At 39.5% G+C, this 14,531-nt stretch overlaps 1 protein-coding gene across 14 annotated transcripts in view; it reads left to right on the top strand.

Annotated features, from left to right (window-relative positions):
* The window catches only part of mycbp2 (MYC binding protein 2), a 256,550-nt gene that overhangs the window by 83,270 nt on the left and 158,749 nt on the right, over positions 1 to 14,531 (top strand). For all 14 annotated transcript variants that reach the window (XM_087987962.1, XM_087987958.1, XM_087987960.1 and 11 more), the window contains exons 11-12: positions 113 to 189; positions 12,210 to 12,414. In XM_087987962.1, coding sequence (XP_087844088.1) covers positions 113 to 189; positions 12,210 to 12,414 — 282 coding nt within the window. The remainder of the gene's footprint in view (positions 1 to 112; positions 190 to 12,209; positions 12,415 to 14,531) is intronic.

Below are 14,531 nucleotides of genomic sequence, written 5' to 3'. Positions count from 1 at the left end.
TTTCGATGCTGTCAATACCTGTTCATTTTCCCGAATTTAAGTGCATGTAAAAATGTTTTTTTTGTACTATCTAACTATGGTGAAATCTTTTAAAATGTTCATGTTTCATCAGGTACAGGATTTGATGAGGAGTCAGCTGTTGTATCAGCAGGCAGAGAGTTTGCACTAATGAAAACTGCTAATGGAAAGGTATGTGGAAAATAATTCTTTAAAAACTCAAGTCAGTGTTAGCAGTGCAACTTATCAAATAGTCCATGGTATGTGTTTGTTTTGACTGCTTTTTGGTATGGTGTTAATTCATGCATCAATGTCGTCACTAAAATAGTGGACAAAAAGTCATGTGAGTCAAGATTAGAGACGTGCTGGAAAAGCACAGCAGGTCAGGCAGCATCCAAAGAGGAGGAAAATTGACATTTTGGGCAAAAGCCCTTCATCAAAAGTCATGTGAGCACATTAAATAAGGTAGCCAAGAGTTAATGTTTAGGTCTTTGTTCATTGATCATGTCATCATCTATGCCAGCTAAAAGTTTAATCATTACTATTACCAGCCAACATGGATTTTTTTTTATTCACTGAAGGGCTGTGGGTGTTGCTTATTTGGGCAGCATTTATTTTCCTGAACATATCTGGGTAACAAATTGAGTTTTTTTTTGCCCAGAATATTTGTGTAATTAATTTGAAGCATAAGCTTTATCTATTCCGCCATGGTGTAAAATTTTGATACACTTGTCACACAACCACTGTGAATTCCAACTTTTTAAATAATAGCATTTAATATTTAGAAAAGATTTGAGAGTCCATGCCTCAGCACATAAACTAATTAATGAGTTTAAAATTATTTGTCTTTTTCAATTACGGTTCACTTTAGGATTGAGACATTTTGGTCTGGTTAATCCATTGTTTAAAAAAAAAAGAAAAAGGTAGGTGTAGAACAAAAATGTAGTCCTTTGTGCACATTTGTTTGAATTTGATTCAGATATTCTGTATGTTTTCAATTGAATGTTTCATCATTTTTACTGCTGATTTGTGAAATGGTGGGAAAGATCTGATTCACCAGATTTGCTCTGTTTTTGCACAGCAATGTATTCCTGGAGGTGATCAAAATGGAGGACACAACAGGACCTTTTACTATTTAAAACTTGCCGTCTTGCAGCAATTGTTAGCTAATCTGTATACCTGCCTGGATATTTGATTATTTAGAACATTTACCTTTGAAGACTACTTTGTCATGAAAATCAATTTTTAAAAAGTTGCATTCATTTCTAATACTCGAGTTGGATGCCTGTAGGTAACAATATAAATAATTTTTAGTATTGAAATAGTACAAGTTATGGTAGGTACAGGGAAGAATTAACTCTTGAAACTGAAATTGAGAAAAGAGAAACAGCAGAAATTGGCGAAGTGTGCAGAATTAATGCACATCACCATTATTTCTGTCACTGTCAAAATTCAGGAACTACTTCCATTATAGTGTTGAGGGTGTACCAACACCACATGGCTGACAGCAGTTGTAGAAGGTAGCTCATGACCACAACCTTAAGTGCAATCAGGATAGTTATTGACTGTTGTTATTGGCAATGCCTGAATTGCAGGAATGAATATGTTAACAAGTTTACTCAGTTACCTAATAACCACATCCAATAAAATTGGAGCTTGTCTATTCAAATGTTGTAAGCCATAATTATAATTAGAAGTGGATATAAGTCATTTGGCCTCAAGTCTACTGTATCGTTTGATAAGATTTGTGGCTGTTCTGTTTTTGTTTTGAATTCCACAAGCTGATCTTCTCCAAGTAACTTTAGATTCTTGTTTGGTGGTTGATCTACCTCCAGTTTTAAAATATTCAATGACACCACCTTCGCCCCTTCTGAGGCAGATTCAAAGTTGCATACCCTTGAAAGAAAAATTCTCTTCATCTGTCCTAACATGTAATTTTAACACTACCCTCTAGTTCTGGACTTGTCCACAGAGGAAATGTTCTTTACTTGTCAAGAACATTAAGGATCTTGTACATTTGACTCAAGTTACCCCACACTCTTCTGAACTCAGTGGAAGTAAGCCCTGTTCATTCAACCGTTGCTCATATCAATCTAATAAATCCCTTCTGACCCACCTCCAATGCATTTACTTCCTTTCTTAAATAAGGAAGCCAAAACTTGCACAGTATTTGCAAAATTGTCTAAACAGTGCCCTGTTTATCTGAAGTGTAAAATCTTTACTTTTATGTTCTATTACTTCTTGTAATAAGAGAAATATTAGTCACTTTCTTGATTACATGCTTTTCCTACATTCAAACTTTTGTTTCACATGCACTAGAACACCTAGATCCCTCTGTATTTTAGAATTCTACATTTGTTCTCTATTTAAATGATGGTGCCTTTTTTAAATTTTCCTGTCAGGGAGCAAATTCACATGTTCCCATATGATATTCTATCTGCCAGAATTTTGTCCACTCAGCATATCTACATCACTCTGCATTCTCCTCTGTACTTTTCACAACATACTTTCCTATCTATCTTTCTGTTATCTGCAAATTTAGCTACAATGCCTTTGCCCCCCTAATCTAAGTAGTTATTAAAAATTGTAAAACAGCTGAGGCCCCAATAGAATTCTGATTGTCATATCCTGCCAAACAGAAAAAGACCCTTTTCTACCAACCAGCCAATCTTCTGTCGATGCTACATCACACATTCCAGCTTTGTGTAGTAAGCATTTTATGTACACCTTAGTCAAATACTTTCAGGGAATCCAAGTACAGTACACTTCACACATATACGGCTTTATTAACAACCTCTTTTAAGCTCTGAGGTGATTCCCATCATGGCGTAGGCACTTGTCAGCCTGTAGCTCCATCAGTTTCTTTAGTACTACTTCCTGAGTGATTTGTAATTTCATCGCGTTTCTCTCCCTTCCACATTTTGATTTCCAGTTATTACTGGAATGTTTTTTGCATCCCCAATAATGGAGGTAAAATATTTATGCATTTCTTCTGTTATTTCCCTGCAATCTGCTGTTAATTCCACCTTCTCACTCTCTAGACGATGAACACTTAATTTTCTTTCTTCCTTTTTCAATACCTCTTGCTATCTATTTTTAGATTTCTACCTCACTTCCTCTCATTAACCTGATTAACCCTTTAGTCATTCTCTGCTGTTCTCCATATTCTGTCCAATCATCTGCCCTTCTACTCATAGAACATATTACATAGAACGTTATAGCACAGAACAGGCCCTTCGGCCCTCGATGTTGTGCCGACCTGTCATACTGATCTGAAGCCCATCTAACCTACACTATTCCATGTACATCCATATGCTTGCCCAGTGATGACTTAAATGTACTTAAAGCTGGCGAATCTATGACCGTTGCAGGCAAAGCATTCCATACCCTTACTACTCTCTGAGTAAAGAAACTACCTCTGACATCTATCACCCCTCGATTTAAAGCTATGCCCCCTCGTGCTCGCCGTCACCATTCTTGGAAAAAGGCTCTCCCTGTCCACCCTATCTAACCCTCTGATTATCTTTTATGTCTCTATTAAGTCACCTCTCAACCTTCTTCTCTCTAACGAAAACAGCCTCAAGTCCCTCAGCCTTTCCTCGTAAGACCTTCTCTCCATACCAGGCAACATCCCAGTAAATCTCCTCTGCACCCTTTCCAAAGCTTCCACATCCTCCTTATAATGCGGTGACCAGAACTGTACACAATACTTCAAGTGAGGCTGCATCAGGGTTTTGTACAGCTGTAGCAGAACCTCATGGTTCAGGAACTCGATCCCTCCATTAATAAAAGCTAAAACACTGTATGCTGCCTTAACAACCCTGTCAACCTGGGTGGCAATTTTCAAGGATCTGTGTACCTGGACACTGAGATCTCACCGAGAGTCTACACTACCAAGAATCTTACCATTAGCCCAGTACTTTGTATTCCAGTTACTCCAACCAAAGTGAATCACCTCACACTTGTCCGCATTATACTCCATTTGCCACCTCTCAGCCTGGCTCTGCAGCTTTTCTATATGCAATTGTTTCCTTGAGATGCTTTCCTGAACTTTAGTTAACCGTGGATGATAGGTTTTCCCCTTAAAAAATTCTCTTTATAGTTGGAATACAATTTTTCTGAAATACTCCATCAATATCTGCCACTGGTTCTGATCTACCTACTACTCTGTTCACTTCAGCTATCTCAACTCTATGCTCACATAGTTGCCCTTAAGTATAAATACTTGAGCTGATCCTAATATAACGGCCCCGAGGATTGGTACAGGTAAACATAAAATTACCCTTTATGCAGCTGATGTTCTTCTATTCCTCAGTAATCCTCTGATGTCCGTACCTCGCCTAATCCAAGTTATTAATACATTTAGCGCATTCTCAGGCTATAAAATTAATTTTTCAAAATCGGAGGCTATGCCAATGGGTGGCCTTGCTATGATACCCCACTTAGTGGACGGATCCCTTTTTCCCTTTCGTTGGTCCCTGGAGGGCTTCTTATATTTAGGCATTTTTATTACCCCAGGATTTGGTCAGTTGTATAAGGCTAATTTTGTGCATTTACTGGAAAGGATAAGGCAGGACCTCCAGCGATGGGGAGACCTTCCAATTTCCTGGTTGGGTAGAATAGCACTAATTAAAATGAATGTCCTGCCCCATCTCCTATATCCTATGAGAATGCTTCTGGTGATGCTGCTGAGGCTGGCTCTACGTAAATTATATGGCTGGCTGAGTTCCTTTATCTGGAATCATAGACGGCCCCTCATTAAGCTGAAGAAGCTACAGCTTCCACAGGCAAGGGGAGGATTGGACTTCCCAGATTTTAGGAAATATCAGTTAAGTTCCCTATTAAGTTACATAGCTGATTGATTGTGGATCAGACAAGACCCAATCTGGTTGGACATCGAGGCCTCTCAAGTAAAATACTCACTTATTAACCTTTTATTTTCAGACAAGAGGAAAATCATTACAGATCACTGCAAAATCCCGATAATACTAAACACAATTAAGGCTTGGAATATAATGCGGCAAAATGAGGGTAATTCACATAAAACATCCCCCTATGCACCGATAGTGAGAGCATGGGGATTCCAACCCGGGTTTACAGATGCCACTTTTAAACTCTGGAGATCCAGGGGTATCTCATGTCTAGGGGACCTATTTAAAGATGGGGTCCTGATGTCTTTTGAACAGCTGCGACAGAAATTCGGAATACCTAATGGAGACCTCTTTCGATACTTCCAAATTCGAGACAATATACAGAAGAAGACTACGTTATAAGATAGTCTTTATAAATCAGATAGAGAATGTAGTGTCCTACGACCAGTGGGGGTATCTTCCGTCAGTACTATTTATCATTTACTACATGATGAAGTATCGGGAGATATTGGTAGAGGAATTGAGTTCCGGAGTCCTGAGGTCATGATGCAGTTGTATAAGACTCTGGTGCGGCCGCATCTGGAATATTGTGTGCAGTTTTGGTCGCCATACTATAGGAAGGTTGTGGAGGCACTGGAACGGGTGCAGAGGAGGTTTACCAGGATGTTGCCTGGTATGGAAGGAAGATCGTATGAGGAAAGACTGAGACACTTGGGGCTGTTTTCATTAGAGAAAAGAAGGTTTAGGGGTGACTTGATTGAGGTGTACAAGATGATTAGGGGGTTAGATAGGGTTGACAGTGTGAACCTTTTCCCGCGTATGGAGTCGGGTATTACAAGGGGGCATAGCTTTAAATTAAGGGGGGGTAGATATAGGACTGAAGTTAGGGGTAGGTTCTTCACTCAGCGAGTCGTAAGTTCATGGAATGCCCTGCCAGTAGCAGTGGTGGACTCTCCCTCTTTATGGGCATTTAAGCGGGCATTGGATAGGTATATGGAGGATAGTGGGTTAGTATAGGTTAGGTGGGCTTGGATCGGCGCAACATCGAGGGCCAAAGGGCCTGTACTGCGCTGTATTCTTCTATGTTCTATGTTCTATATGGATAATCTGCTTAAAACATGGGAGCAGGATTTGGGACTAGAAATCTCTATAGAAACATGGAATGATATTTGGGAAAACGCTAGAAGAACCCAGGCTATCTGTAACAGAACCCAGGCTATCCAGCTGAAGATACTTCATAGGGCCCATATAACACTGGTTCGATTGGCAAAATTTAAGGCAGGAGCATCTCCAACGTGTCCCAAATGTAAAATAGAGGTGGGCACTCTTGTACATTGCCTATGGACCTGTCATAAGATCTGTAGATATTGGATTAAAGTAGCAAGTACCCTGACAGAAAGGTTAGGAACGGAAATTAAAGTGGACCCTGTATCTCTCCTTTTGGGCTTTTCGAACTTTCCCTCCCTGGACATGTACAGGAAGAGACTATTTTCTATTCTCTCTTTCTATGCAAGGAAAAATATTTTGGTGAACTGGGTGGCTGAGGGCTCTCCTGGACTTTCAAATTGGCACAGATTAATTATGGAATGTATTCCCCTTGACTTCCTTACAAATATGGTGCACCGAAAGACCGAATTATTTTATAAAATATGGCAGCCCTTCTTGAATTACATAAATACAGATATTTCGGCTATCCTAACAAGGGCTTTTATTTAATTGAGATTACAAACCTGGCTGGTCCGGGGCCCCTTAGGAGAGGAATCCCGCACGAATACGGGTTTTATTACATTTGATGTTAACACATTCCGAGCATGTAAGAGACTTAAATATACACTCTGGTTAGTTGTAGGTTAGATTAGTAGATAGTTTTTTTTCTTTTTCGGTATTTTTTCTTTTGTTAAATTTTGGCTATTATATATTTGATTTAATTGTATATCAATGTTTGTATTTGAGAGTTTTGTTTATTTTTGTAAACTTGTAAAAATGTTAAATCGCTAATAAAAATATCTATTAAAAAGTATAAATACTTGTCTTAGACCCAACCTTCTCCCTTTTAAATTGAATGTGAAATTCAGTAATTTTATGATCACTGTGATCTAGAGATATGCCTTCTCGCAGCTTATTTAATCCTTTCACACTACAAAATATCAAGTCTAATGTCACATGCCCTCTGGTTGCTTCCACAATTGCCTCCTCTCTAAGAAACTGTCTCAAGCATTCTATAAACCCCTTCAAGCTGGCTACTTAGATTTATATTACCCAGGGTTATTGCTGTCCCTTTATCACAAATACCCAATATTCATTCTTGTCTGCTTCATTCTACATTATGGTTAGTACTCGGGGACCTGTAGAGCATTCCCACGAGTAACTTTTTTTTATTCTCTACTATTCCTCACCACACAAACCAATTCTGTACTCTGGTCTCCTGAACTAAGGTCATCACTTGCTGTTGCTGTAATGCCATAGTGTTATCCTTCTACTGTGCTATCCCTGCCCATCATCCTATCCTTGAATGTCATTTATCACTAATCAGAACGCGAACCTTGTCATATTGCTGCCCCCTCTCCATATCGGCAATCAATCATATATATTTACTTTAATGTACCCTATCAATTTGTTTACTTTTGTTATGAATAGTACGCATGTTAGATAGAGAACCTTTTTAGTTTTGTCTTTTTTGTTATTTTTGTGTTTTTATCTTGTTTGACTGACTTACTCTCAGGTTTATTATTTGATCTTTCATACCATTCTCTGATCTTCATTTCCAATCTCAAATTTTTGTTCTCCTGCTTTGACTGTACCTTTGATTTGCTACATCTACCAAAGATTGATCCCTCACCTTTATTGTTTACTTAATTAACCTTTCAGGTATTGAGAATTTAGTTTTACCCATGGAGTGAATGTTTTTCAAATATTAACTATTTTTGGGAATTCCAAACTCTCTTGCTTTCTCTTTATTTTATCTCTTGATTCATTGTTTCTTCCTCTCTCTTTGAAATTAAATATCTGAACTTCGACACTGTTTTACAAGGATTCTTCAAATTAGAGGAAAGAAGACTTACATTTGCACCCTTGAGAGCACTGGATCATTCCAATGTGAATTTGCAGCAAATAAATATTTTCAAATGAGGGCACAGTTAGCTTCCACAAACAGCAATGTGATAATGACGAGATAATTTGTTTTTATAATATCAGTTGAGGAGTAAATGTTGGGAGACTTCAGAATAGTTGTGCGGGATCTTTTATGCCCACCTGAGAAAACCGGTAGGACTTTGATTGAACCTTTCACCTGGGGAGAAAGATACGTCTAACAGCGTAGCAATCCCTTAATACCTATTGAAGTATCTGCATAGATATTCACGTTCAAATCTCTAGACTGCAACCTGAACACTGGCTTCAAGACAAGTCTCCTATCAATTGAACTGTGACTGACAGCTGAATTTGATTGGTGTCAGGCATGTCCTTGAACCTCTGTGGACTGTGTTTTGTTTCCTTTACTCCAGTCACAGCACATTAAGACCATAAGATATAGGTCAATCAGCCCACCAAATCATCTGAGAGATCATGGCTAATATGATCATACTCAATTCCTCTTTCTGCCTTTTCCCTATCATCCTTGATTTGTCTACTGATCAAAAATCCATCTGTCTCAGCCTTGAACCTAGTAAACAAACCAGCCTCAACAGCGATCTGTGATAAAGAATTCCCCAGATTCACTACTTTTCTCGCTTCTGTCTTAAATGTGTGACCCCTTATTCGGAAATTATGCCCTCTGCTTGTAGACTATTCCATAAAGGGAAACATCTCGCATCTTAAGTCCCCTAAGAATCTTGAATGTTGCAATATTGTCACTCATTTTCTTCTAATGGTTACAGGCCCAACCTCTTCTCATAAGATGATCCTTCCATATTTAGTATCAGCCTAGTGAACTATCTCTGGACTGCCTCAGTGCTAATGTTTCTTTCCTTAGTTAAGGGACACAAAAGTGTTCACAGTATTACAGCTGTAGTTTGAACAGTGCTTTGTATAGTTTGAGCAAAGCCTCCCTACTTTTATACCTCATTCCCTCCATTCTGGTTGCCCTACTATAGAAAGGATATTATTAAACCAGACCGAGTGGAGAAAAGATTTACTAGGATACTACTTGGACTGGAATATTTCAGTTAGAAGGATTAGATTAGATTACTTAGTGTGGAAACATACCCCTACATTTACCCCTTAGCTAACACTACGGGCAATTTAGCATTGCCAATTCACCTGAATTGCACATCTTTGGACTGTGGGAGGAAACCGGAGCACCTGGAGGAAACCCACGCAGACACGGGGAGAACATGCAAACTCCACACAGTCAGTCGCCTGAGTCGGGAATTGAACCCGGGTCTCTGGCGCTGTGAGGCAGCAGTGCTAAGCACTGTGCCACCGTGCTGCCCACAAAGGAGAGACTGGATAGGCTGGAACTTTGTTCCCCATACATAGGAGACTTAGGGGTGACCTTGTAGAGGTCTGTAATATCATGAGAGCATAGATAAGGTGCATAGCTAACAGGTAGGGGAGTCTAAAACCCAGAGGGCATAGGTTTAAGGTGAAAGAGAAAAGATACAAGAGAATCCAGAGGGGTAATATTTTGAGAGGGTTGTGAATATCTGGAATGGGCAGCCAGAGGTAATGGTGGAAGTGCTTACAATTTTGCCATTTAAGAAATATTTGGAGAGGCACTTGGATGGGAAAGATATGGAGAGATATGGACCAAAAACAGGCAAGTGGGACTAGATTAATTGTGAAAACTGGGCGGTATGGATACGTTGGGCCGAGGGGCTTATTTCCATGCTGTAAAACTCTATGGCTTTGAAATAAATATCAATGTACCATTTCCTTTCTCATTACCTACTGAACTTGGATGCTAGCTTTTGTGATTCATACACAAGGCCTCCTAAATCCTCCTTTTCTATCGATTTTTGCAGTCTTTCTCCATTTAAATAATATTCAGCTCCTCTATTCTTCCTGCTAAAGTGCTTAACCTTATATTTCCCCACATTATATTTCATCTGCTATGTTTTTACCCACTCACTTAACTCGTCTATATTCCTATCATCCTCACCAAAAGCCTTGTCACCTATTTTTGTCATCCACAACCTTGACTAAAATACATTCACCGTGGGCGGCACGGTGGCACAGTGGTTAGCACTGCTGCCTCACAGCGCCAGAGACCCGGGTTCAATTCCCGACTCAGGCGACTGTGTGGAGTTTGCACGTTTTCCCCGTGTATGCGTCGGTTTCCTCCAGGTGCTCCGGTTTCCTCCCACAGTCCAAAGATGTGCAGGTCAAGTGAATTGGCCATGCTAAATTGCCCGTAGTGTTAGCTAAGGGGTAAATGTAGGGGTATGGGTGGGTTGCACTTCGGCGGGTCGGTGTGGACTTGTTGGGCCGAAGGGCCTGTTTCCACACTGTAATGTAATGTAATCTAATCTACCTCGTTTGGTCATTAATGTATATTGTAAATAATTGTGGTCTCGGCACTGATCCCAGTGGCCCTGCATTAGTTACATGTTGCCATTCTGAAAAAGGCCCCCTACCTTACTAATCTCAACTCTCTTCTCTTTGTTGACAAATCCTCTCACCATGCCAATATGTTGTTGCCAACACTATAGGCTTTTATCTTAATAAGTAGCCTAATGTATGATACCTTATCAAGCATCTTCTGAAAATCTAAAAATATTGCATCCACTGCTTCCCCTTTGTTTATTTTGCAGGTTATGAAATCAAAGAATTCTGATAAATTTGTCAGGCATGGTTTCCATTTCATGAAGCCATGCTGACTCTGTTTGATCATTCTGTTTATTTCTTAAATGCTCTGTTATTACATTCCTTTCTAATATACTCTAATATTTTCCCAGTAACAGATTGGAAAACTGCCAATCTGGCCTATTCTTACTTTTTTGTCTGCTTCCCATTGCAATTAAAGGTGTTACATTGGCAGTTTTCCAATCCTCTGGGAGTTTTCCAGAATTGAAGAATTACTGGACAATTACTACCAGTGCATCAACTATCTCTGTGGTTACTTCCTTTAATATCCTAGGATGCATCCCATCAGGTCCAAGGCACCTATCCGTCTTTAGCCCCATTATTTTTCTTAGCATCTTATTCTTTATGGATAGTTATTGCATTTATTTCCAATCCACTTTTGTCTCCCTTGATTTTTATTGGTATTTTCTACTTGAAAGTTGATACACAGCATTTATTCAACTCTTCTGCCATTTCTTGGTTCCCATTATTATTATTTCTCAGCCTTGTTCTCTAAGGGGCTTTTTGAATTCAACATGAAGCTTGCTTATTTTAAGTCTTCAGCCACCTAACACCAGGCCTTGTTATCACATAGTCTATTACTTTACACAATACATTGTCATCCACTAACAGTCCCCATTAATAGCGATTCACCCTCCCAGCCAGATCGTTATGCACTCCATTGTCTGTCCAACTGTCTTCTCTCTCTTTGGTCTCTATCACCACCTATTGTTTACTCCTTACCCCTTTCCCCCACCCTATTCTCTACATATAAACTGACATTTACCTAGCTACCATCAGTTCTGAGGAAAAGTCATTTGACCTGAAATGTTAACTTTGATTTCTCTCCACAGATGCTGCCTGACCTGTTGAGCATTTCCAGTAATTGCTGTTTTGTTTGTCTCTACAGAGTCTACCATTTGCAGTAATTCCTAGTTAAGGCACCTCTATCCTCAGCACCAAATTTCCATTTCTAACTATACAATCATTATTCATTTTATTCTGCTTTGCAGTGCAATAGCTCTCAAAGTCTGTGGTTAAGCTGACCGTAACTATATGCTGAAACTTAAGTGGAGGTGTCTAACTTGGACTCTTTCTGTTATGTTATAGAGATTAGTCGATAAGCCTTTTTAATGGCATAATTGGAGTTGAAATGCATTCCTTCTAGAGCTCTTATTGCAAACAGTTAATTTAACATGGTACTAACGTAGTATTATTATGTGATCTTGGATGGTTGGTAATAACCTTAGGAGAGGAGATGGTGGAAAAGAAAAATGATCACAGCAAAAGAAAATTTAGACATTTTTTGGTGAAAGCCAGTTTGCAGATATGTTCTTAGGCTTAGCTAATTGAAAAATATGTAGTATATGTTTTGAAACCTTTTTTTGACAAGTAGCATTACAGATGCTCATTTGTATTTTAGCAGCTTTACTCAGGCTACTTGTTTGCAGGTGGATTATGATGAATTGTGCTAATCTGTGTGGAATGTAATAGAATATATGCATTTGAATCATGTAATAATTCTTTCAAATGAAGAATGTTTTTCGGTTTCTTCACTAGATGTATTATACTGGAAAATATCAGAGCCTTGGAATCAAACAAGGAGGTCCGACCGCAGGAAAATGGGTTGAACTACCAATCACCAAATCACCAAAGATTGTACAATTCTCGGTGGGCCATGATGGCTCTCATGCCTTAATGGTGGCTGAAGATGGAAGTGTTTTCTTCACTGGTTTAGCTAGTAAAGGAGAGGATGGTGAATCAGGTACAAGCTTGGAACTAGCATACTTAATTAACATTGCTCATGTCCTGTTGTGAAATAGCCATGCCCATTAAAACACTGCCTGGCCATATCAGTGCACTCGTTCATCAAAAGCAAATTGAGTTCAATTATTCTGGTCAGTCATGAATGACAGCAATTAAGAATGTGATTAATAACATTTAAAAATAATGCAAGTGGTTTTGACAAACCTTAATTATTAACAAACAGACGAATTGGGGGGAACATAAGCCATTCAGCCCATCGAGACTGCTCCACAGTCACATATTTAAGAAGAGTTACAAAAGGATCCTCGCAATATGCTTCCATTCTGCAAAACCAAAACTCCATGCTATTTTTAAAAAGGTACAAGTTGTATTGGATGTTTTAATTTTACATTTCCAAATTTACAAACACTAAAAACAAATTTCATAATAGAATGCGTAAAAGTTTGCTATCTCATCTTCAAGTGGATATATGTAATTAAAGTGAATACATGTATTGTAAAACTTTACTGGTCTAAAATAGTAAAAGTGAAAGAAAATGTCCTACTCTGGTCTTGCTGCTCTTTCCCACAGATATCATCTTTTTAAATTTTAATTTATCTGAAATCCTGTCTTAAGAACAAAGAACATTACAGCATAGGAACAGACCCTTCGGCCCACCGTGCCTGCGCCGATCCAGATCCTCTATCTAAACGTGCTGCCTATTTTCCAAGAATGCTTCCTACCCATTCATGTATCTGTCTAAATACATCTTAAGTGAGCGAGTTTTGAGAAGATTTGTAGCTCGGGTTGAGGTTCAGGATGTAGGTTTGCTCCCTGAATTGGAAGGTTCATTTTCAGATGTTTTGTCACCATATGAGGTAACATCTTCAGTGAGCCACCTGATGAAGCACTGCTGATGATTCCTGCTTTCTAATTATATGTTTGGGTTTCTTTGGGTTGGTGATGTCATTTCCTGTGGTGACAAGCCAACAAAACACATCCAAAACCCTTGTCACTCTTCCCTGCATGAAAGATATCTCTGAAATGACTGCCAGACTACTCAGACCCCTTGGCATCATGGTAGCCCACAAACTCACCAACACTAAAACAGCAGCTAATGAACTGGAAACACCCTATACAGACAACAAGCAAAACTAATGTCATTTACAAAATACTGTGCAAGAACTATAACCAACATTACATTGGACAAAGAGGCAGAAAACTCGCCACTAGGATATGTGAACATCAACTAGCCACAAAACCTCATGACCGTCTCTCATTAGTATCCTTACATGCAGAGAAGGAAGGACACCACTTCGACTGGGACAACACATCCACCGTAGGACAAGCCAAATAGACACACAAGAATTCCTAGAAGCATGGCATTCCAACCAGAACTCTATCAACAAACACATTGACTTGGACCCCATTTACCACCTTCTGAGAAAAAAGAACAGGAAATGATATCATCATAGGAACTGATATCACCAACCCAAATAAACCCAAACATATAAATAGAAAGCAGGAATCATCAGCAGTGCTTTGTTCGGAGGCTCCCTAGTAGGGTGACGAAACGTCTGAAAAGAAACCTTCCAGCTCAGCGAGCAAGCCTACACCCAGAACATCTCGAGTGACATTATCGTTCCTGCCCCTATCACTTTCAGTGGCAATGCGTTCCAGGCACCCACCAATTTCTCCAAGAAGAACTTTCCACGCACACCTCCCCTAAACTTTCCCTTCTCACTTTGAACTCGTGACCCCTAGTAATTGAGTCCTCCACTCGGGGGGGGGGGGGAGGAGGGAGGAGGGAGGAGGGAGAGGACGTTTCTTGCTATCCACCCTGTCTACACCTCTCATGAATTTGTAGGCCTCAATCAGATTCCCCCCAACCACCACCTTTCCAATGAAAATAATTCTAATCTATTAGATTACTTAGTGTGGAAATAGGCCCTTCAGCCCAACAAGTCCACACCGATCTGCCAAAGCGCAACCCACCCAGACCTATTCCCCTACATTTACCCCTTCACCTAACACAACGGGCAATTTTAGCATGGCCAATTCACCTAACCTGCACATTTTTGGACTGTGGGAGGAAACTGGAGCACCCGGAGGAAACCCACGCAGACACATGGAGAA

Source organism: Chiloscyllium plagiosum, unplaced genomic scaffold, assembly GCF_037043375.1.
Source record: "Chiloscyllium plagiosum isolate Xiang-an unplaced genomic scaffold, Cpla_swu_hap1 HiC_scaffold_6, whole genome shotgun sequence".
In the NCBI taxonomy this organism is placed as follows: Eukaryota; Metazoa; Chordata; class Chondrichthyes; order Orectolobiformes; family Hemiscylliidae; genus Chiloscyllium; species Chiloscyllium plagiosum.
Note: the sequence above shows the minus strand (reverse complement) of the source record. Positions and strands in the feature narration are given on the sequence as shown.